The sequence below is a fragment of the Salmo salar genome, chromosome ssa22 (genome assembly GCF_905237065.1).
Source record: "Salmo salar chromosome ssa22, Ssal_v3.1, whole genome shotgun sequence".
Taxonomy (NCBI): Eukaryota; Metazoa; Chordata; class Actinopteri; order Salmoniformes; family Salmonidae; genus Salmo; species Salmo salar.
The window spans coordinates 47,157,530-47,182,452 of NC_059463.1; the positions used below are offsets into that span (position 1 = coordinate 47,157,530).

Genomic DNA, 24,923 nt, shown 5'->3' on the forward strand with positions numbered 1-24,923 from the left:
GAGAAAGCACATTGTTCAATGTTCTGAGTACAGAGCTCCGCCATCAATGCATGCTATACAGTTAGCCGTCCAGCCACGGCTTCAACAAAACTCTGAAATATGTTAATATTTTCTTACCTTTGCTGATCTTCGGCGGAATGCACTCGGAAGGACTCCCACTTCCACAAGAAATGTTCATTTGTTTGATAAAGTCCATAATTTATGTCCAAATACCTCCGTTTTGTTGGCGCGTCCAGAACACTATTCCAAAGGCACGAGACGGGGGCGCAAATCAATAGACGAAAAGCTCAAAAGTTCCATTACCGTTTGTAGAAACATGTCAAACGCTGTTTCCAATCAAACCTTAGGGTGTTTTTAACATAAACAATCGATAATATTCCAACCGGACAATAGCGTATTCATTACAGAAGAAAAATAAAAAAATACTATCCATGTGTGAACGAGCATGAAATAACTACATGACCTCAGACTGTCCACTGCTTGAACCGGCTGTTATTCGGTCAAAATCCACCATGAAAGACTCCAACAACTTTGTAAAGACTGTTGACATCTAGTGGAAGCCTTAGGAAGTGCATGTTGACCCCACGGACAGTTTCAGTAGAAAATGGTCTGAAAGACTACAGTTGTCAGACTTCCCACTTCCTGGTTGGATTTTTCTCAGGTTTTTGCCTGCCATATGAGTTCTGTTATACTCATCGACATCATTCAAACAGTTTTAGAAATTTCAGTGTTTTCTATCCAAATCTGCTAATAATATGCAAATATTTGACTCTGGGCCCGAGTAGTAGGACGTTTAACCTCTCTAGGGGAGGTGGGACGCAATCGTCCCACACTATTGAACAGCCAGTGACAAATCAGAGCGCCAAATTTAAAACCACAAAATGTCATAATTCAAAGTTCTCAAACATAGGACTATTTTACACCATTTTATAGATACACTTCTCCTGAATCGAACCACGTTGTCCGATTTCCAAAAGGCTTTACAGCGAAAGCAAAACATTAGATTATGTTAGGAGAGTACATAGACACAAATAACCACACAGCCATTTCCAAGCAACTAGCATGCATCACAAATACCCAAACAGCTAAATGCAGCACTAACCTTTGACGATCTTTATCAGATGACACTCCTAGGACATCATGTTACACAATACATGCATTTTTTGTTCGATAAAGTTCATATTTATATCTAGAAACAGCATTTTACATCGGCGCGTGACATTCAGAAAATATTTTGTCTCCAATACTGTCAGTGAATCAGCGCTACAATTGACAAAAATACTCGTCATAAACGTTGATAAAATATTAAACTGTCATTCAAAGATTTATAGATGAATATCTCCTTTATGCTAACGCTGTGAAAGATTTCAAAATAACTTTACTGGGAAAGCACACTTTGCAATAATCTGAGGACTGCGCTCAGAAAAATACACTAGGCAATACAGATAGCCGCCATTTTGGAGTCATCTAAAATCATAAATTGCATTAGAAATATTCCCTTACCTTTGATCTTCATCAGAAGGCACTTCCAGGGTTCCCAGGTCCACAATAAATGTTTTGTTCGATAAAATCCATAATTTATGTCCAAATAGCTCCTTGTTGTTCGCGCGTTCAGTTCAGCTAATATGTATTTATGTTCGTTCAAACATGTCAAACGTTGTAAAGCATCAATCTTTAGGGCCTTTTGAACGTGAAACATCAGTAATATTCCAACCGGACGGTTCCTGTGTCTTGAAAAACGTTTTGGAACACAGGTCCCTTCTCACATGAACGCACGCCAATGAACTGATGGGTCTACAACTTCCCAGCCTTCTTGTTCGGTCTCTGTTCATCATAGACGCACGCCTCAAACAACTTTCTAAAGACTGACATCTAGTGGAAGCCTTAGGAACTGCAAAATGAACCCTAACTCACTGTGTGTTCCATTGGCAATGACTTGAAAGGACTACAAGCACCAGAAATCTCACTTCCTGGTTAGATTCTTCTCAGGTTTTTGCCTGCCATATGAGTTCAGTTATACTCACAGACATCATTCAAACAGTTTTAGAAACTTCAGTGTTTTCTATCCAAATCTACTAATAATATGCATATTCTAGTTCCTGGGCCGGAGTAGTAGGCCGTTTTAATTTGGGTACGTTTTTCATCCGGCTGTGAAAATACTGCCCCCTACCCTAGAGAAGTTAACTGGAACCATCAACCTGGCTTACCTGTTCTTGAAACCACAAGTTGTCTTCTGGGGATTGACATTAACACTTGATGGACAGCATTTTTTATTTTACTTGTCCAAAGGTTAAAAAAGGCCCTAATGATTTATGCTATACAACGTTTGACATGTTTGAACGAACGGAAATATATTTTTTCCCCTCGTTCATGACGAGAAGTCCGGCTGGTTTAGATCATGTGCTAACGAGACGGAGATTTTTGGACATAAATGATGAGCTTTTTTGAACAAAACTACATTCGTTATGGACCTGTGATACCTGGAAGTGACATCTGATGAAGAGAATCAAAGGTAATGGATTATTTACATAGTATTTTCGATTTTAGATCTCCCCAACATGACGTCTAGTCTGTATCGCAACGCGTATTTTTCTGGGCGCAGTGCTCAGATTATTGCAAAGTGTGATTTCCCAGTAAGGTTATTTTTAAATCTGGCAAGTTGATTGCGTTCAAGAGATGTAAATCTATAATTCTTTAAATGACAATATAATATTTTACCAATCTTTTCTAATTTTAATTATTTAATTTGTGACGCTGACTTGACTGCCGGTTATTGGAGGGAAACGATTTCCTCAACATCAATGCCATAGTAAAACGCTGTTTTTGGATATAAATATGAACTTGATAGAACTAAAAATGCATGCATTGTCTAACATAATGTCCTAGGAGTGTCATCTGATGGAGATTGTAAAAGGTTAGTGCATCATTTTAGCTGGTTTTATGGTTTTGGTGACCCTGTCTTTGACTTGACAAAACATTACACACAACTCTTGTAAATGTACTGTCCTAACATACTCTAAATTTATGCTTTCGCCGTAAAACCTTTTTGAAATCGTAAAACGTGGTTAGATTAAGGAGATGTTTATCTTTCAAATGGTGTAAAATAGTTGTATTTTTGAAAAATTTGAATTTTGACATTTATTTGGATTCAAATTTGCCGCTCTTGAAATGCACCTGCTGTTGATGGAGTGCACCACGGGTGGCACGCTAGCGTCCCACCTAGCCCATAGAGGTTAAGATGACTTGTCTGAAATGTAGCTGTTTGCACAAACAAGCGCCATATACTGAACTGTCTTCAATGTTAACATGGGAGGCATCAATAATATAGATTTTACTAAAGGAGTTGACTCGTATAAATGTTGAAATGTAAGTACAGTAGGTTAGCCTATATGAAGAGAAGTTGAATGTGGGAGGAGACCTGCCAATGTTCGCAAAGGAGTTTGTAGCTATCCTATTGCTCTCAAGTACATTTTGATTAATCTCATGATACAGTAACTCATTATTGTTATGTCATTGCAATATTTCTCATCTGTTCTGAGACTGTCCATATCAGCGATCACACATCAGTCTAATTTTTGACCTCATACCAGCAAAGTTCTCCATCAGCACACTCTCAATGCTCTGTCTCCCCTCTGTTCTCAGATCAGTGCTGTGCGCTTGCCACGGGAGCCCAGTAACCCAGAGAGGCTGAAGGGCTTTGGCTACGCAGAGTTTGATGATGTGGACTCCCTCCTGAGGGCGCTGACTCTCAATGAGGAGGTAAGGAAAGGGCGCAAGTAATAGCAGCAGGAAGGATCAAAGGGTCTTCATTAGAGTTCCATCCATCAGAACACCGATCAATGCAATGCATGATGACCCACTCACATAGTTGGGATTCATCCCATAGACATTTTCTATGATTTCAACCCATATCAACATCCATTCAACTTTGGTAATTGACTACAATGGACAAAAAACAAATGTTGATTTAGTAATAGTACGAGAGCTTTTCATAAATGTGTTAATCAAATGAATTGTTCAAGACCAATATATTGCATTTTAATGTAAATAGTTTCCAGCTATCACACTGGAACATGCAGGTATGGAAAGAAGATGAGTTGGTTAATTTAGGCCATATTATTGGTGATTTGCTTGTTCCCTGCCCCTCTGTCCTAACAGAACCTGGGAAACCGCAGGATCCGGGTGGATATTGCAGATCAGTCCAACGACAAGGGTGAGTTATACACAAAATCTGAAGAACATGGGCACATCCAGGTACTTTCCCCAGTTGCTGGAGTTGTAGGCAGACTCATGCGCACTGCTGCTCATGCGCCCAGGTGATATTTATTTACAACATTTTGACCCTTAGGTATGGATGCCTGATGAAGACCTAAGGGTCGAAACGTTGTAAATAAATATCACCTGGTCGCATGAGCAGCAGTGTGCTGCGTTTTCCTTTTTGTTTTCCATGAGTTATACACAACCCATGATTCTAGCTTTCTACTGTACTATGGGAACAGAATGGCCAAATGTTCTATCACTTGACCTGGGCTTTGTAAGCATCATAGATGTTGGGCACAAACGGTAGTAACACATCAAAACTGTAGGAGCATCTATTTTGTCCGTTATGCTGGATTTTTACTCCAAACGTTCCTCGTAGCAAGACGTCATTGACTCGTACGTAAAGTTACAAGCTAAAGCATGCTCTGGAATCTCTGTGGTTTGTGGAGATGTTGCAGAGTCTTTTTGGAGTACATCTACAGGAGTTTAAATTCAGCCTTAGATTTTATGGGGTGGTTTCCTGGGCACAGATCAAGCCTAGTCCTGGGCTATAAAGCTAACTCAATGGAGAATATTGCAAGTGCGTTTAGTCCAGGACTAGGCTTAATCTGTGCCCAGGAAACCAGTCATATGTGTCAGGAGAACAGTTGATGCACATCCCACATTTCTCATGCCTGGACAAAATGCCTGGACAAAAAATACTGAAGTGCTAGAGCAACAAAAAACGTTTTCTAATGTGGTGCAGAAATAAAGCACCTGGGGGCATTTGCTGTGTTGGCTTTTCTTTATCTTCTAATTTGATGCCTAACCTCCTATGGCCAGAGGGGAGAGATAATGGCCAGATGGGTGGACGGGACAGGATGGGCCGTATGGGAGACATGGGGGGCCCCGACAAGACAGACAGTGACGACTGGAGGGCCCGGCCCACTGCTGACGCTGATGACGGACCCCCAAAGAGAGAGGAATCCACTTTCGGTGAGTCATTTCCTCTAAGCTCAAAGTAGACTCAGCAAGCACACATCCCTTCTTTAAAGCACCCTGCTAAAACTGGGAGGGCGAAGCCTCACGGCTTGGCTCTTGCAAGCGTGTAAGCACGGGTACACCAAGGAAGGAGAGAAAAGGCAGTGTTGCAAACGAGGCTAGGGCGGACCTCTTTCTTAATGTCCAATGTCCTTTGTCTCAAGGCTACGTGCTACACTATTTATCGGAAATGTTAAGCATGCATGGTCATGTTTTAGGCTGTCCATACAGTTTAAGTTCTTATCTTCAACCTTATTACAAGAACTGCATACATTGTGACTTTTTCTTAATATTACTTAGATCTCAACAGGCCGTCACTTGATTTGCATGCCTTTCGTAATTGTATTAACTGACATTTTCTTTCTGTCCCTCTCAGGGTCACGCGACCGCTATGGAGACCGTGACGGGCTGAGACGGGACAACGACCGCGGATTTGGCGGCGACCGGGACCGCGGATTTGGCGGCGACCGGGACCGCGGATTTGGCGGCGACCGGGACCGCGGATTTGGCGGCGACCGGGACGGCGGGAGAGACCGCGGGTTCGGTGGCAGAGACCGCTATGATGACCGGGGAGGTGAGAGCGGAGGTGAAACCACTGCTCAAAACTTAGCGTATCATTGACAATCTAGAATATGCTTCACTTTGTTATCCAGATCCTCCTCTGTCAGAATGTCATCAGTCCATCAAGCCTCCTGCATGATTATGAATGTCAATCCATATGCTCTTTTTTTTGCTCTTAGCCTTGCTTAGGACTAATTCTCACATGAAAACCGACTAATGGCACTTCCAGACAGTGCGTTTTTGAAAATCTGAATGTCGTTATGTATGCTCCACTGTACAACATCACAGCTGATAAATCATGAGAATTTTCTATCGGAATGGTGTTGTCACTTTGCGATTTACAGCTCCCCTGCCGTCGTGACATTGTCTGTCATTTCCACTAGTATAAATAGTTCAGCATTTACACTTTTTCTCAAACTGACACACCATGCTGAGTGGCAAAGTTTAGGTCCTGCAGTTACATTGATCTGACTGCGGCTGCTGGTGCTGAAATCTATTAGTTTCTCAAGTATGGCAGCTGTATTATTTTATTTTTTCTATGAACAGCTTGTAAAGTCTTGGCCATTGTACTCCCTCTACTCTACCACAGCCTTTGGCTCCCGCAGGGACCGGGATGATGGCGGGCGACGTGCCTTTGGCAGTGGCTACCGCCGTGATGATGACGGGGGTGGTGGTGGCCGCTACGGGGAACGGGATCGCTACGGCGCGGACAGAGAGGACCGATATGAGAGGCGCGAGGAGAGAGGAGGTGAGGGTAATTGACCCTCCAATTACGTTCAATATTATTTTGCTTATTCCATTATATTCTGTATGACGTCAACCCCATAACCACATGTCCATCCTCTTACCCCTGCTGACACCATCCTCCCCTGCCTAGGTCCCCCTTTAATTACTGGGCAGTGTTGTATTATATACTGCTCAAAAAAATAAAGGGAACACTTAAACAACACAATGTAACTCCAAGTCAATCATACTTCTGTGAAATCAAACTGTCCACTTAGGAAGCAACACTGATTGACAATACATTTCACATGCTGTTGTGCAAATGGAATAGACAACAGGTGGAAATTATAGGCAATTAGCAAGACACCCCCAATAAAGGAGTGGTTCAGCAGATGGTGACCACAGACCACTTCTCAGTTCCTATGCTTCCTGGCTGATGTTTTGGTCACTTTTGAATGCTGGCGGTGCTTTCACTCTAGTGGTAGCATGAGACGGAGTCTACAACCCACACAAGTGGCTCAGGTAGTGCAGCTCATCCAGGATGGCACATCAATGCGAGCTGTGGCAAGGTTTGCTGTGTCTCTCAGCGTAGTGTCCAGAGCATGGAGGCGCTACCAGGAGACAGGCCAGTACATCAGGAGACGTGGAGGAGGCCGTAGGAGGGCAACAACCCAGCAGCAGGACCGCTACCTCCGCCTTTGTGCAAGGAGGAGCAGGAGGAGCACTGCCAGAGCCCTGCAAAATGACCTCCAGCAGGCCACAAATGTGCATGTGTCTGCTCAAACGGTCAGAAACAGACTCCATGAGGGTGGTATGAGGGCACGACGTTCACATGTGGTGGTTGTGCTTACAGCCCAACACCGTGCAGGACGTTTGGCATTTGCCAGAGAACACCAAGATTGGCAAATTCGCCACTGGCGCCCTGTGCTCTTCACAGATGAAAGCAGGTTCACACTGAGCACGTGACAGAGTCTGGAGACACCGTAGAGAACGTTCTGCTGCCTGCAACATCCTCCAGCATGACCGGTTTGGCGGTGGGTCAGTCATGGTGTGGGGTGGCATTTCTTTGGGGGGCCAATTGAGCACATCTGGGACATCATGTCTCGCTCCATCCACCAACGCCACGTTGCACCACAGACTGTCTAGGAGTTGGTGGATGCTTTAGTCCAGGTCTGGGAGGAGATCCCTCAGGAGACCATCCGCCACCTCATCAGGAGCATGCCCAGGTGTTGTAGGGAGGTCATACAGGCACGTGGAGGCCACACACACTACTGAGCCTCATATTGACTTGTTTTAAGGACATTACGTCAAAGTTGGATCAGCCTGTAGTGTGGTTTTCCACTTTAATTTTGAGTGTGACTCCAAATCCAGACCTCCATGGGTTGATAAATTGGATTTCCATGGATTATTTTTGTGTGATTTTGTTGTCAGCACATTCAACTATGTAAAGAAAAAAGTATTTAATAGGATTATTTCTTTCATTCAGATCTAGGATGTGTTGTTTAAGTGTTCCCTTTATTTTTTTGAGCAGTGTATAATATGAACAGGTCTCCCTTGGTGATGATGCATCCAAGGGTCAAATAAAGATTAAATTAATGCAAAATATGTCATCCCTATAACCCGTATCCACTGTCCCCCCCCCCCCCCCTTCCCTTCACACCCAGGTGGTCCCACGCAGAGACCCAAGCTGGTCCTGAAGCCACGCAGCACGCCCAAGGAGGAGGAGCAGGCCCGCAGCGGTGGTGCGGGAGCTGCCCCAGCTGCTCCAGCGACTGCCCCCAGCTCCGGCCGTGCCTCCATCTTCGGAGCAGCCAAGCCCGTGGACACTGCAGCCAAGGAGCGGGAGGTGGAGGAGAAACTCCAGAGGCAGCTGGAAGAGGACAAGTCCAGGGGCTTTGATAGGAAACCCCGCGATAGAGACAGGTGAGGGGTTCAGGGTGTAGCTGGAAAGTGCCAGAGCTGTTCTCTCAAATTTTGTGCGCAAATTTTGTGCACAAATTTGTTTACATCCCTGTTAGTGAGCATTTCTCCTTTGCCAAGATGATCCATCTGCCTGACAGGTGTGGCACATCAAGAAGCTGATTAAACAACATGATCATTACACAGGTGCACCTTGGCCTGTGGACAATAAAAGGCCACTCTAAATTGTGCGGTTTTGTCACTACTCAATGCCACAAGTTGAGGGAGCGCGCAATTGGCATGCTGACTGCAGGAATGTCCACCTGAACAGTTGCCAGAGAATTAAATGGTAATTTCTCTACCATAAGCAGCCTCCATTTTAGAGAATTTGGCAGTGCGTCCAACCGGCCTCATAACTGCAGGCCACGTGTAACCATGCCAGCCCAGAACCTCCACATCCGGCTTCTTTACCTGCGGAATCGTCTGACACCAGCCACGCAACCAGCTGATGAAACTGAGGAGTATTTCTGTCTGTAATAAAGCCCTTTTGTGGGGAAAATTTTACTGGGTGGTTGGGCCCGGCTCTCCAGGGGGTGGGCCTATGCCCTCCCAAGGCTGCACCCCTGTCCAGTCATGTGAAATCCATAGATTAGGGCCTAATTAACTTATTTAAATTGGCTGATTTCCTTATTTGAACTGTAAAAAATCTTAGAAATTGCTGCATGTTGTATTTTTATGTTTTTTTGAATATATTTACTCAATCTTTCTCTTCTGTGCTTAGGGACCCAAGTTGGAGGAGTGAGGAGCCACCTTCTGAGCGACCTGCTACACGCTCCCGCACAGGAAGTGAGTCATCACAGACGGGAAGTACATCTGGAGGAAGAGGTGAGGGTGAACCTAATTGATCTTCTGAGTTTTATCCAGTTCTCTTTGTAGTCTCTTTGCTTGTGCTGTGAGCACGCATACATGATCAACTTTTAAATGTCAACCACACTGTCCATTGTATTTTCACTGTAGATATGTTTTCTTTCAGCTATCAAATTAGTGGTTCCTTTCAACAGCTGCTCCTTTTCAGCAGTATTTCAAGGAATGCATATCCATGGTGTGATCTGTTTACATAAATGTGTGTTTATGTACAGTACCAGTCAAAGGCTTGGGGACACCAACTCATTCAATTCTTTTCTTTTATTTTTGCTATTTTCTACATTGCAGAATAATAGTGACAACATCAAAACTATGAAATAACGCATGAAATCATGTACTAACCAAAAAAGTGGTAAACAAATCAATATTAACTTTTGAGATTCTTCATAGTAGCTACCCTTTGCCTTGACGACAGCTTAGCACACTCTTGGCATTCTCTCAAGCAGCTTCATGAGGTAGTCACCTGGAATGCTTTTCCAACAGTCTTGAAGGAGTTCCCACATATGGTGAGCACTTGTTGGCTGCTTTTCCTTCACTCTGCAGTCCAAATTATCCCAAACCTTCTCAGTTGGGTTGTGGTTGAGTGATTGTGGAGGCCAGGTCATCAGATGCAGCACCATCACTCTCCTTGGTCAAATAGCCCTTATACCGCCTGGAGGTGTGTTTTGGGTCATTGTCCTGTTGAAAAACAAATGATAGTACCACTAAGTGCAAACCAGATGGAATGGGGTATCGCTGCAGAATGCTGTGGTAGCAATGCTGGTTAAGAGTGCCTTGAATTCTAAATAAATAACAGTGTCACCAGCAAAGCACCATCACACCATCACCTCCATGCTTCGCGGTGTGAACCACACATGCGACGATCACCTTCTCTGCGTCTCACAAAGGCATGGCGGTTGGAACCAAATATCTCAAATTTGGACTCATCAGACCAAAGGACAGAGATCCACTGGTCTAATGTACATTGCTCATGTTTCTTGGCCCAAGCAAGTCTTCTTATTGGTGTCCTTCAGTAGTGGTTTCTTCTCAGCAATTTGACCATGAACACCTGATTCACACAGTCTCCTCTGAACAGTTGACTTTGAGATTAGGGGTACATGATATCTCGGTAAACATATTAGCTATAAATGCCAACATCGGTATCGGCCCGATGTCTAGTTTAACACCGATATGCAAAACGGATGTCAAAGCTGACGTGCATACCTATATAACGTAGGTACATGACGTAATGACACTAAGTAGGTGCTATTTTTCAGATGTTGCCCCACCTGGAGTTGCACAGTATTGTTGAAACGCTTATCCATTAGCTACTTGCTAAGGGCGTCACTGATATTAGCTTCACGACTAACTATTTGGACCAGCGACGTCAGCCCCATGAGCATACTGAGTCTGACAGCACAGTGGGTCGATGAGGATTTTGTACTGAGGAAAGCCGTATTGCATGCTCAAAGATGTGCTGGTTCTCATACGGCTGCTGCCTTTTCAATGGCATTTGAGAACATGTTTCAAACTTGGAAAATCCCCAAGAATAAACTACACGTTGTGGTATGTGATAATGCACGTCACATGACAAAGGCTTTGGAAGAATGCGGAGTCTCCAGTTTGCCATGCATGGCACACACGCTACAACTGGCTATAAACGAATGTTTTGGCCCAACGCGGCATATCTGACAGTGGCAACAGGTAGGAAGATAGTGGGTCATTTTAAACACTCACAGCTAGCATACAGCTGCCTGCAAGCAATACTGGAGCATCTTGGAGTGAGAACTAATAGGCTTAACCTCTTGGGGCTAGGTGGGACGCTAGCGTGCCACCCGTGGTGCACTCCATCAACAGCAGGTGCATTTCAAGAGCGGCAAATTTGAATCCAAATAAATGTCAAAATTCAAATTTTTCAAAAATACAACTATGTTACACCATTTGAAAGATAAACATCTCCTTAATCTAACCACGTTTTACGATTTCAAAAAGGTTTTACGGCGAAAGCATAAATTTAGAGTATGTTAGGACAGTACATTTACAAGAGTTGTGTGTAATGTTTTGTCAAGTCAAAGACAGGGTCACCAAAACCATAAAACCAGCTAAAATGATACACTAACCTTTTACAATCTCCATCAGATGACACTCCTAGGACATTATGTTAGACAATGCATGCATTTTTAGTTCTATCAAGTTGATATTTATATACAAAAACAGCGTTTTACTATGGCATTGATGTTGAGGAAATCGTTTCCCTCCAATAACCGGCAGTCAAGTCAGCGTCACAAATTAAATAATTAAAATTAGAAAACATTGGTAAAATATTATATTGTCATTTAAAGAATTATAGATTTACATCTTTTGAACGCAATCAACTTGCCAGATTTAAAAATAACCTTACTGGGAAATCACACTTTGCAATAATCTGAGCACTGTGCCCAGAAAAATACGGCGTTGCGATACAGACTAGACGTCATGTTGGGGAGATCTAAAATCGAAAATACTATGTAAATAATCCATTACCTTTGATTCTCTTCATCAGATGTCACTTCCAGGTATCACAGGTCCATAACGAATGTAGTTTTGTTCAAAAAAGCTCATCATTTATGTCCAAAAATCTCCGTCTCGTTAGCACATGATGTAAGCCAGCCGGACTTCTCGTCATGAACGAGGGGAAAAAATATATTTCCGTTCGTTCAAACATGTCAAACGTTGTATAGCATAAATCATTAGGGCCTTTTTTAACCAGAACATGAATAATATTCAAGGTGGACGAATGCATAGTCTTTTATAACGTATTGGAACGAGGGTACCCAACATGAAGTAGCGCCAGGTGTCTAATGGGACATCACCGTTCCATGGCTCTTGTTCGGTCAGATCTCCCTCCAGAAGACTCAAAACACTTTGTAAAGGCTGGTGACATCTAGTGGAAGCAATAGGAAGTGCCAAAATATTCCTAAACCCCTGTGTTTTTCAATGGGATAGGTTTAAAGTCAATACAACACATCAGGTATCCACTTCCTGTCAGAAAATGTCTCAGGGTTTTGCCTGCCAAATGAGTTCTGTTATACTCACAGACACCATTCAAACAGTTTTGGAAACTTTAGAGTGTTTTCTATCCATATATAATAAGTATATGCATATTCTAGTTACTGGGTAGGATTAGTAACCAGATTAAATCGGGTACATTTTTTTTATCCAGACGTGCAAATGCTGCCCCCTAGACCCAACAGGTTAAGCAAGATGTTTCTACCAGATGGAACAGTACTTTTTACATGATGGAGAGCCTGCTGGAATATAAAGTGCTTGGCGTGTACGCAGATGGAGTTATCTGCAACAATCAGTACAAACCAGTGGACTCTCATTGAAAACATGAACACGCTCCATTCGAACAACTGACTCGAGAAATAAGCTCATCAACTGTGTCTGAAGCAGACGTGATACCCTCTGTCATGGCGCTGAAGCGTCTGATCAATAAAACTGCCGACACAGACCGTAGGGTTAACTTGCAAAAGTACTCTACTAGAGGCTGTGAACAAGCGATTTGATGACATTCTCTCTGACTCTCTACTGTGTTGCCACCATGCTAGGTACAAGGACCGCTACTTTGATGCAGACATGAAATCTGGTTTACGTGAAAACTTACACAGCTGGACAAGATGGAAACGGACACAGTGATGGTGCGCACCGAGGACCCACGACAGAAGAGGCCACAGACAGCTGAAACTTCACTGGTTGCCACGTTTAAAATCCTGGTTGAGAATGAAACGACTGAACAAATCAACTTCTTATGGCTCAAATCCCGTTAACGTGATCGATTTGACAACATCCGGTGAAATGGCAGAGCACCAAATTCAAATGAAATTACTATAAATATTAAACTTTCATGAAATCACACATGCAACCAAATTTATAGCTACACTTGTTAATCCAGCCAATGTGTCAGATTTCAAAAAGGCTTTACGGCGAAAGCAAGCCATGCGATTATCTGAGGATAGCACCCCACCAAACAAACACACAATCATAATTCAACCCGCCAGGCGCGACACAACTCAGAAATAAAGATATAATTCATGCCTTACCTTTGACGAGCTTCTTGTTGGCACTCCAATTTGTCCCATAAACATCACAAATGGTCCCATTGTTCGATTTATTCTGTCGTTATATATCCAAAATGTCCATTTATTTGGCACGTTTGATCCAGAAGAACACCGGTTCCAACTCGTGCAACATGACTACAAAATATCTCATGAGTTACCTGTTATCTTTGTCCAAACATTTCAAACAACTTTCCTAATACAACTTTAGGTATTTTTTTGCGTAAATAATCAATAAAATTTAAGATGGGATAAACTGTGTTCAATACCGGAGGAAAACAAAGTGGAGCGTGCTTTCAGGTCACGTGCCTCAACCACAACAGTACACTTCACTTGACCCTCGTTCTGAACAGGGCTACTTCTTCGTTACACAAAGGAAAAACATCAACCAATTTCTAAAGACTGATAACATCCAGTGGAAGCGATAGGAACTGCAAGCAACTGCCTTAGAATTCTAGATTCCCATTGAAAGCCCATTGAAAAGAGTGACTCAAAATAAATAAATAAATCCTGGATGGTTTGTCCTCGGGGTTTCGCCTGCCAAATAAGTTCTGTTATACTCAGACATCATTCAAACAATTTTAGAAACTTCAGTGTTTTCTGTCCAAATCTACTAATAATATGCATATCCTAGCTTCTGGGCCTGAGTAGCGGGCACTTTACTTTAAGCACACTTCATCTAGATGTGAAAATACCGCCCCCTAGCCTAGAGAAGTTAACAACAAAACCGCACAGCAAGTGAAAGAAATAGGTTTTGATTGTTTTACTGGTAATGGGGACATACGTAAATGGCAACTTTTTGGTCAGTGTGTTTCAACTATTTAACTGTACTAGAATGCTTAAGGCTGCTAACTTTATGTATCAGGTTTTTTGGCAAGGAAAATATCACTATCTGCCAAAAATGTCATATCGGTGCATCCCTAGTTGAGATGTCTTACATTTATTTGGGCTGCAGTCTGAGTTGCTGATTTGAGGCTGGTAACTAATGGACCTATCCTCTGCAGCAGAGGTAACTCTGGGTCTTTTCCTTTGGCGGTCCTCATGAGAGCCAGTTTCATCATAGCGCTTGATGGTTTTTGTGACTGCACATGAAGAAACTTTCAAAATCCGTATTGACTGACATTCATGTCTTAAAGTAATTATGGACTGTCATTTCTCTTTGCTTATTTGAGCTGTTCTTGCCAAAATATAGGGTTTTCTGTATACCACCCCTACCTTGTCACAACACAACTGATTGGCTCAAACGCATTAACCTCTATGGGCTAGTCCCACCTACTCAACAGCCAGTGTAATCCCGTGGCGCGTTATTCAAATTCCTCAAAAATGCAAAAACTTCAATTTTTCAAACATATGACTATTTTACACCATTTTAAAGACAAGACTCTCGGTAATCTAACCACACTGTCCGATTTCAAGAAGGCTTTACAACGAAAGCAAAACATTAGATTAAGTTAGCAGAGTACACAGCCAGAAATAGACACCCATTTTTCAAGCTAGCATATAATGTCACATAAACCCAAACCACAGCTAAATGTAGCCCTAACCTTTTGATCTTCATCAGATGACAACCCTAGGACATTATGTTATACAATACATGCATGTTTTGTTCAATCAAGTTCATATTTATATCAAAAACCAGCTTTTTACATTAGCATGTGACTGGCATGTGACTAGCATTCCCACCGAACACTGCCGGTGAATTTACTAAATTACTCACGGTAAACGTTCACAAAAAGAATAACAATTATTTAAAGAATTATAGATACAGAACTCCTCTATGCACTCTGTCCCATTTTAACCTCTCTGGGCTAGGCGGGACGAAATCGTCCCGCCTACGCAACAGCCAGTGTAATCCCGTGGCGCGATTTTCAAATACCTTAGAAATGCTATTACTTCAATTTCTCAAACATATGACTATTTTACACCATTTTAAAGACAAGACTCTCGTTAATCTAACCACACTGCCCGATTTCAAAAAGGCTTTACAACGAAAGCAAAAAATTAGATTGTCAGCAGAGTACCCAGCCAGAAATAATCACCCATTTTTCAAGCTAGCATATAATGTCACAAAAACCCAGAAGACAGCTAAATGCAGCACTAACCTTTGATCTTCATCAGATGACAACCCGAGGACATTGTTATACAATGCATGCATGTTTTGTTCAATCAAGTTCATATTTATATCAAAAACCAGCTTTTTTACATTAGCATGTGACGTTCAGAACTAGCATACTAGCAAACCTCCAGTGAATTTACTAAATTATTCACGATAAACGTTCACAAAAAACATTATTATTTTAAGAATTATAGATACAGAACTCCTCTATGCACTCGATATGTCCGATTTTAAAATAGCTTTTCGGTGAAAGCACATTTTGCAATAATCTGAGTAGATAGCCCAGCCATCACGGCTAGCCATTTAGACACCGACCAAGTTTAGCCCTGACCAAACTCCGATTTACTATTACAAAAGTTTGATTACCTTTGTTGTCTTCGTCAGAATGCACTCCCAGGACTGCTACTTCAATAACAAATGTTGGTTTGGTCCAAAATAATCCATCGTTCTATCCAAACAGCGGCGTTTTGTTCGTGCGTTCAAGACACTATCCGAAGTGTAAATAAGGGCCACGAGCATGGCGCAATTCGTGACAAATTTTCTAAATATTCCATTACCGTACTTCGAAGCATGTCAACCGCTGTTTAAAATCCATTTTTATGCCATTTTTCTCGTAAAAAAGCGATAATATTCCGACCGGGAATCTGCGTTTAGGTAAACAGAGGAAAGAAAACAAAGCATTCGGTCGACGCGGGCACGCACCTGAGTCTCACAGTACTGTAACCAGCCACTACCCAAACGCGCTACTTTTTTTCAGCCAGAGCCTGCAAAGCCACGATTCAGCTTTTTGCCGCCTTCTGAGAGCCCATGGGAGCCGTAGGAAGTGTCACGTAACAGCAGAGATCCTCTGTAATGGATAGAGATAATCAAGAAGGGGAAGAAATTGTCAGACAGGCCACTTCCTGCATGTAATCTTCTCAGGTTTTGGCCTGCCATTTGAGTTCTGTTATACTCACAGACACCATTCAAACAGTTTTAGAAACTTTGGAGTGTTTTCTATCCAAAGCCAATAATTAAATGCCAATTCTAGTTACTGGGCAGGAGTAGTAACCAGATTAAATCGGGTACGTTTTTTTATCCGGCCGTGTCAATACTGCCCCCTAGCCCTAACAGGTTAAGAATTAAAGAAATTCCAAAAATGTGCTTTTAACAAGGCGTACCTGTTAATTGAAATGCATTCCAGGTGACTACCTCATGAAGCTGGTTGAGAGAACGCTGAGTGTGCAAAGCTGTCATCAAGGCAAAGGGTGGCTACTTTGAATAATCTCATTAAATATATTTTGATTTTAACACGTTTTTGGTTACTATATGATTCCATATGTGTTATTTCATAGTTTTGATGTCTTCACTATTCTACAATGTAGAAAATAGTAAAAATAAAGAGAAACCCTTGAATGACTTCTTCCGACTGTTACCGTGTGTATGCCTTCCTTTCCTCTTCCGTCTGCACCGAACTAAAAAGACAGCATGGGTGAATATAATGTGTATTCCTTTTTTGCGATTTTGTTTCCTATACGAGTTAAAGGAGAGGAGCAGAGGTAGCCCCTTTTACACCCGAGACAACCCAAACAGTCAGTTTTAATACTGACATCTCACCCTCTTTTGTCCAGTCTCGCGGCGCAGAGAGAGCGAGCGATCGGTTGAGAATGAAGTATTCAGTGGTAAGGAGGATGACCCTCCCTCTCCCGGAGCTCGCCCTACTTCCGCCAACTCTTCCACATCTTCCTCCAAGGAGCCCCTCAAGGTGATGCCCGCACCACCACCCAAGGAGAATGCCTGGGCCAAGCGCCCTGCGGTGAGCGCAGGGTCCACCCCTGTCTCCCCCAGTGACGCGGCATGTCCCAAACTGAGGTTAGAACATGTTCTTATCCGTCTTGGATATTGTATAGCATCTGTGGATAACGGTGTGGCCAATTTGTCACATCATTACCAAAAGCCTGTATTGTAGTGACTGAGGGGGAAAAAATCCTTGGACTTTTTGCTTTGCAAGCGAGTTAGCTAAAGGTCTGAATGTCCGGTCTCTTTCAGCTCAAGTTCTGCAGATGAAAGAGGATCTGGAAGGGGTAAGGCACTCGGACTGCAAAGAACTTGTGCTTGTGTGTTTTTGTTAGTGGTTCATTGCAAATAAGCTGTAATGGAGACTTTGTCCTAATCTAATCCCAGAGTGGACCAACTAGGCCTTTCGGTCCTACTCTCAGATTAAGAGATTTTGCTCTGAAGTCAAGCGTGAGTGTTACTGACACTTTAGGGGTTTTATTCACCCCCTCGCTCTTGAATGACTGCTGGATTGTGATATCTAACATCACATTCTAAAAGGAAATGATTGATTGTTTCCACTTTCTCTGGGTTTGGTGATTTAGCTAAAGCAGGGGAGATTGGGTGGATTGGGACGAGGCCACAACTTGACTAACATGGATCAAAATAGTGTAGCACTGCCCAATTATGGTCCTGGATAATCTCTCCTGTTGGTTCTCTTGCCTGTTTCATTGGCTAGCTATCTCAGGACTCCATATTGCAACTGTAAAGCATTGGTCTGAAGGGTTGGCAAAAAGCAATATGGAAGATCCCAACTACCTTGCCCTCCAGTACTTCACAAAATTATTTCAAACTGATTGTGATGGGACATCAGAAGCAACTTTGAAGTATTGGAATCCAACTCTAATTTACTGAATTATCAGTTGGTATAAAACCCAGGAGAGAGGAGGCAGCAGGATCCAAACTGGGCAGCTCTGGTGTAAAGTTAGTGGGGAACCCTTGATCCTGTATGGGTGCAGTGTCTGATTCTTTCCCAGGGTTGTGCTCGGTAGGCACCAAACACCTCATGTTCAACCTTCAACACCCATTCCCATAAAATGTTTTGAAAGTTCTCGTTTGTGCCTCCTGAACATGACCCTGATGTTGTCAAGATCTTGACAGATTTTGCCATTAATATGTGGTTAGCTCCTGGGAAATGAGGTAAGATTATTCATTTTTTAATGGATATGGTTTATAAATCAGGTGAAGGTTGTCAGTCAGTAAAAGCAGCAGACCCTGCGGCCATTAAGGAAAATGGGTTCCCTAGGCCTGGGTTGTATTCAAGATCACAGAAGTTAGAAGTGTGAACCTCCCATTTGACAATACATGTTTTGCGTAACTGCAAATGTTACGATCTTGAATGCAACCCTGGGCCAGAGGCAGTGTGGAATGCAGCCTTAAGTGGAGTTCCAGCCACCCAAACCCCTCCATCCTCACTGTTTGGGCTCTCCCTTCCAGACGAGAATAAAGTGGACGGTGTGCGTCGGGACCGGGGCCCCCCACGGGGGAGAGGGGGGGCTGCGGGGCCTGGAGCAGGGCGGGGCCGAGGAGAAGGGGCCAACAGAGATCGACGAAGGGAGGAAGACAGGTCAGCCAAAAACGAGCGGCATTAGTGGAACAGGCAGGGAGGGTATTGCAGCCAGGGCACCTCTAAAGGCTGGTTTATGGTCGGTACGTCAACTGTTAAAAATTTAGAAAGTTAAAAGCAATGCAATTGCCACTATTGTTATTAGGTTAAGTGCTTGCTAGCCTAGTGGAAGTGCCTTCACTAGGGCCCAATACTCTCCTCAGTGAGGATATTACGGATGCAAGCTGTAATTTCTTGGCTCTCCCAAACGTGACGGCACAGCATTAGGACTCGCTTACCTCCACTACAAAAGCACAAAATGATAGTTTGGAGGATTTGAACATCATGTCACAAATGTTGACTGTATTATGTAAATATTGACCCAAAAAATTGATGCGACTACAGAACAGGGGTCTCTTACAGTAGCTCGCAGCCCACCTAATGAGTAGCTTGCCAAACAATTTTGAAAGTACATGCAATTTTCACGTGTTCCACTGCAAACTTTCATTAGCAAATCTCACAAGTGTTAGACACCCCAAGCTCCCAACTAGCCAAAACTATCTGCCAATTAATTTCCAGCAATATTGCCCCTGTCTGTGTGGTGCACACGTTTGTCACTCTGTGATATCTGCCTTGTGGGTTGACACATACTTTCTCAATTAAATGTTAGTAAGTACATTTATCTATTTATTTGCAAACGTTGTTATGACATGAGCAGCAGCAGAACAAAACCATCGCTAGACCGGCAAATTAGATGGCACATTACTCAGTCGCTAGATGTGCAATTAAAGGGGAATTGAACAAAAGAAAAATACAAAATCCGAGCTACATTTAAAAATAAATCTGATGTGATTAAAGCATGGACATGTACTCTGAACATCCAATTTTGTTGTTTCTCTATGAACAACAAATTGAGTGAAAATCCCCCCCAAAAATTGAAAACCAGAATTTGATCGAACTTAATTTGAGAATATTAAACAATTTAGGGGAAAATCACATTTTATGGGGCCCCCCTTAGAGTTGGTTAAAACAAACATTGTTTTACCAAGTATATTGGCAGAACTTAGTGTGCTACTTTCTCTTGTACACTAAGGACCTGGGGAGGAGTTGCAGGTGAGTTACAGGGGAGAGGAGAATGTGCCTATTTGAAAGCTACCTTGTGACTTTTTTTTAAGTAGCTCTCATGCTAGAAAAGGTTGGAGACCCCTGGCATAGAATTATTACCTGCTCCCAAAGGTTGTAGTTCCTTGTTATGATAACTGTAATAACTGAACTGATTAGTTTTAGGGAATAAAATAACTGTTTAGCTAGCTAATTCCATGACCCAAAATATCCCTGGTTAAAATACTGGCTGATATTTGCCTTAAAAAAAACAATTTGTGTCTTGCAGGCATGACCTAGATGTGGGTGTTTCTTGCATATGTCATCACACATTACATTTTCTTTTCGCAATAGTTCCTCTTTAAACTGGATGGAAGTGGTTTAGGTTGTGTATAGAACCATGTTTTTTTCACACCGATGTTAGGCAGTGATCCTCGATTCCTTTCCTTAACATAACACATTTTTTTATCAAGCCCCATACAATCACACCTGAGCTTGATCATTAGTTGAGTAGGCAAGCTTGTGTGGGGGTATACCAGAAATGTGTCATGTTTGGGGTAGCATACTTGAAGACCGGAGTAAACACTCCTATTGATGACTAACTGTTAACCAGCCTTTAGAGGTTATACGAGAGATTGTGAGGGTGTGAATACTATTAGTCTTCTAATCCACAGTTATGAGTGGATTATATTGGATCAATTTGACTGGGAATTATTTGGTGTTGAACGGTGTGCTAGTGCACTCACAGGCTCTGACCCTCAAGACTTAGCTGGACAGTGAAGTTTAACTTAGTGTTTATTCTGATTGTAGAAAGGATAACAGAAGAGACCGGGACTCAAGACCAGCACCAGAGCCAAAGAAATACGAAGAGTCCCCAACTCCCGTGAGTCCTGGTGTCACATCAAGTGCTCTTGACCCACCCCATTGTGGATTTGGATTTTCCTCAAACTCCCACACACTGTCGTTCAGTTTTCAAAACCTGAAACTCCCCCTGAACAATCTGGTCTTTCACTGAACCTGTCCCCCAAACTGTCTTCAGTCTTTTACCCCATAATCTTGTCACATTGGCTTCAATGTTATACTGAAACTGCCCATGGTACCATCCTTTTAGAGTATCCCTCAATGTCGGCAGCTTTTTCCTCAGTCTTTGTTTGTCTTTTTGGATTTTATTTCAAAATTCACACCAGGGAAAAACATGGGTCCCGCTTAATGAAAAGTTTACTGATATTTATATAAATAGTTATCCATACATATTATTGTGGGGGCGATAGGCATTGGTTAAAGCTCAATGTTATTAAAATCTCCCAACCATCATATATAAGCCAATCAACTTGATTGGCGATACACAACACACTCCCTGCCTCTCGTCCTGAGTCGTTCCAGCCTTTACCGAGAACCACATACTGGATGACTTTAACAGGGTCATTAGCAATTGACTGAGTATTTTCTGTGCATACCTAGCTCAAATTCTAGACATCGGATAAAAATGAGGTTATAGCGTCCATAAAGTGACAATTGGGATTGACTGTTAGTAGGTGAAACAGTTTAAATATCTAATTTCTCTCGTGCTCATTTCTGTCCATTTAAGAACCAATTATATGCTACCCTTTTTTTCTCTACCATAAGCCGCCACAATGTCATTTTAGAGAATTTGGCAGTTTGTCCAAATGGCCTCACAATCACAGACCATGTGTATGGCGTTGTGTGGGTTAGCGGTTTGCTGACGTCAACGTTGTGAACGGAGTGCTCTGTGGTTGTGGTTATGGTATGGGCAGACACAAACGAAGGACAACAAACACAATGGCAATTTGAATGCAGAGATACCGTGACGAGATCCACAATTCCTGGAAGCTAAAAATGTTCCAGTTCTTCCATAGCTTGCATACTCACCAGGCATGTCACCCATTGAGCATGTTTGGGCTGCTCTGGGATTAACGTGCACAACAACGTATTCCCGTTTCCACCAATATCCATAAACTTCCCACAGCCATTGAAGAGGAGTGGGACAACATTCCACAGGCCAAAATCAACAGCCTGATCAACTCTGTGTGAAGGAGATGTCACACCAGATACTGATTGGTTTTCTGATCAATGCCCCTACCTTTTTCATTTAAGGTACTGTATCTGTGACAAACGGATGCATATCTGTATTCCCAATCATGTGCAATCTATAGATTAGGTCCTAATGCATTAATTTGAATTGACTGATTTCCTTATGAACTAACCCAGTAAAATCTTTAAAATTGTTGCATGTTTGGTTTTATATTTTTGTTCAGTGCCTTTGCGAAGTATTCAGAACCCTTGAGTTTTTCTACATTTTGTTAAGTTATTCTAAAATTGATTACATTGTTTTTTTTCCCCCTCATAAATCTACACAGAATACCCCATAATGACAAAGCAAAAACAGGCTTTAAGAAATGTTTGCTCATATTTAATTTTATGTAAGTATTCGGGCTCTTTACTCAGTACTTTGTTGAAGCACCTTTGACAGCGACTACATCCTCGAGTCTTCTTGGGTATGACGCTACAAGCTTTGCACAATTGTATTTGGGAGTTTCTCCCATTCTTCTCTGCAGATCCTCTCAAGCTCTGTTGGGTGGATGGGGAGCGTTGCTGCACAGATATTTTCAGGTCTCCAGAGATGTTCCTTTGGGTTCAAGTCCAAGCTCTGGCTGGGCCTCAAGGACATTCAGAGACTTGTCCCGAAGCTACACTTGCGTTGTCTTGGTTGTGTGCTTAGTGCCTTGCAAAAGTATTCATCCCCCTTGGCGTTTTTCCTATTTTGTTGCATTACAACCTGTAATTGAAATTGATTTTTATTTGGATTATATGTAATGGACATACACAACACAGTCCAAGTTGGGGAGAAGAATGAAAAAGTGGTGCGTGCTTATGTATTCACCCCCTTTGCTATGAAGCCCCTAAATAAGATCTGGTGCAACCAATTTACCTTCAGAAGTCACATAGTTGGATTGCACACAGGTGGACTTTATTTAAGTGTCACATGATCTCAGTGTGTGTGTGTGTGTGTGTGTTCTGAAAGGCCCCAGGGTTTGCAACACCAAGGAGCTTTCCAAATAGGTCAGGGACAAAGTTGCGGAGAAGTACAGATCGGGGTTGGGTTATAAAAAATATCCAAAACTTTGAACATCCCACGGAGCCACCAAAAATCCATTATTAAAAATTGGAAAAACATGTCACCACAACCCTGCCAAGAGAAGGCTGCCCACCAAAACTCACAGACCAGGCAAGGAGGTCATTAATCAGAGGCAACAAAGTTAACCCTGAAGGAGCTGCAAAGCTTCACAGCAGAGATTGGAGTTTCTGTCCATAGGACCACTTTAAGCCATACACTCCACAGAGCTGGCCTTTACGGAAGAGTTGCCTGAAAAAAAGCCATTGCTTAAATATAAAAATAAGCGAACACGTTTTGCCAAAAGGCATGCGGGAGACTCCCCAAACATATGGAAGAAGGTACTCTGGTCAGATGAGACTAAAATTTAGCCATCAAGGAAAACGCTATGTCTGGCGCAAACCCAACACCTCATCACCCCTGAGAACATCATCCCCACAGTGAAGCATGGTGGTGGCAGCATCATGCTGTGGGGATGTTTTTCATTGGCAGGGACTGGGAAACTGGTCAGAATTGAAGGAATGATGCATAGCGCTAAATACAGGGAAATTACTGATGGAAACCTGTTTCAGTCTTCCAGAGATTTGAGACTGGGACGGAGGTTCACCTTCCAGCAGGACAATGACCCTAAGCATACTGCTAAAGCAACACTCGAGTGGTTTAAGGGAAAACATTTAAACGTCTTGGAATGGCTTAGTCAAAGCCCAGACCTCAATCCAATTGAGAATCTGTTGTATGACTTAAAGATTGCTGTACACCAGCGGAACCCATCGAACTTGAAGGAGCTGGAGCAGTTTTGCCTTGAAGAATGGGCAAAAATCCCAGTGGCTAGATGTGCCAAGCTTAGATGCATACCCCAAGAGACTTGCAGCTGTAATTGCTGCAAAAGGTAGCTCTACAAAGTATTAACTTTGGGGGGGTTGAATAGTTAGGCACACAAGTTTTCCGTTTTTTTTTTTTTTTGTCTTATTTCTTGTTTGTCTCACAATAGACAATATTTTGCATTTTCAAATTGGTAGGCATGTTGTGTAAATCAAATGATACCCCCCCCCCCCCCCCAATTTTTTTAATTGTAATTCTGGTTGTAATGCAACCAAACAGGAAAAATGCCAAGGGGGGTGAATACTTTCGCAAGCCACTGTAGGGTCGTTGTCCGGTTGGAAGGTGAACCTTCTCTGAGGTCTGGAGCAGATTTTCATGACGGATCTCTGTATTTTTCTCTGTTTATCTTTGCCTCGGTCCTGGCTTGTCTCCTAATCCCTGCCGCTGAAAAATATCCCCACAGCATGATGCTGCCACCACCATGCTTCACCGTAGGGATGGTGCCAGGTTTCCTCCAGATTTTATGCTTGACATTCAGGCCAGAGTTTAATCTTGGTTTCATCAGACCAGAGAATCTGTTTCTCATTGTCAGAAAGTATTTAGGTGCCTTTTGGCAAACTCCAAGCAGGCTGTCATGTGCCTTTTTACTGAGTGGCTTCCGTCTGGCCACTCTACCAGAAATGCCTGATTTAGTGGAGTGCTGCGGAGATGGTTGTCCTTCTGGAAGGTTCTCCCATCTCCACAGAGTAACTCTAGAGCTCTGTCAGAATGACCATCGGGTTCTTGGTCACCTCCCTGACCAAGGCCCTTGTTCCCTGATTTGCTCAGTTTGGCCAAGCAGCCAGCTCTAGGAAGAGTCTTGGTGGTTCCAACCTATTTAAGAATGGAGGCCATTGTGTTATTGGACCTTCAATGCTGCAGAAATGT

At 42.7% G+C, this 24,923-nt stretch overlaps 1 protein-coding gene and 1 non-coding gene across 10 annotated transcripts in view; both read left to right on the top strand.

The window, feature by feature from the left end:
- The window catches only part of LOC100380867 (eukaryotic translation initiation factor 4B), a 43,080-nt gene that overhangs the window by 10,166 nt on the left and 7,991 nt on the right, over nt 1-24,923 (top strand). The window contains exons 4-14 of one of the 9 annotated variants that reach the window (XM_045705064.1): nt 3,643-3,759; nt 4,159-4,213; nt 5,083-5,235; nt 5,657-5,854; nt 6,431-6,589; nt 8,229-8,487; nt 9,245-9,348; nt 17,190-17,430; nt 17,608-17,642; nt 18,832-18,961; nt 20,852-20,924. In XM_045705064.1, the coding sequence (XP_045561020.1) occupies nt 3,643-3,759; nt 4,159-4,213; nt 5,083-5,235; nt 5,657-5,854; nt 6,431-6,589; nt 8,229-8,487; nt 9,245-9,348; nt 17,190-17,430; nt 17,608-17,642; nt 18,832-18,961; nt 20,852-20,924 (1,524 nt within the window). Of the gene's footprint in view, nt 1-3,642; nt 3,760-4,158; nt 4,214-5,082; nt 5,236-5,656; nt 5,867-6,430; nt 6,596-8,228; nt 8,488-9,244; nt 9,349-17,189; nt 17,431-17,607; nt 17,643-18,831; nt 18,962-20,851; nt 20,925-24,923 lie in introns of all 9 variants that reach the window. The other 8 variants (XM_014167976.2, XM_014167977.2, XM_014167978.2 and 5 more) reach the window with 8 other exon arrangements.
- On the top strand, nt 5,282-5,460 carry LOC123729747 (small nucleolar RNA SNORA81). Its single transcript, XR_006761454.1, has one exon. It is a non-coding gene; the product is annotated as a small nucleolar RNA SNORA81 (small nucleolar RNA).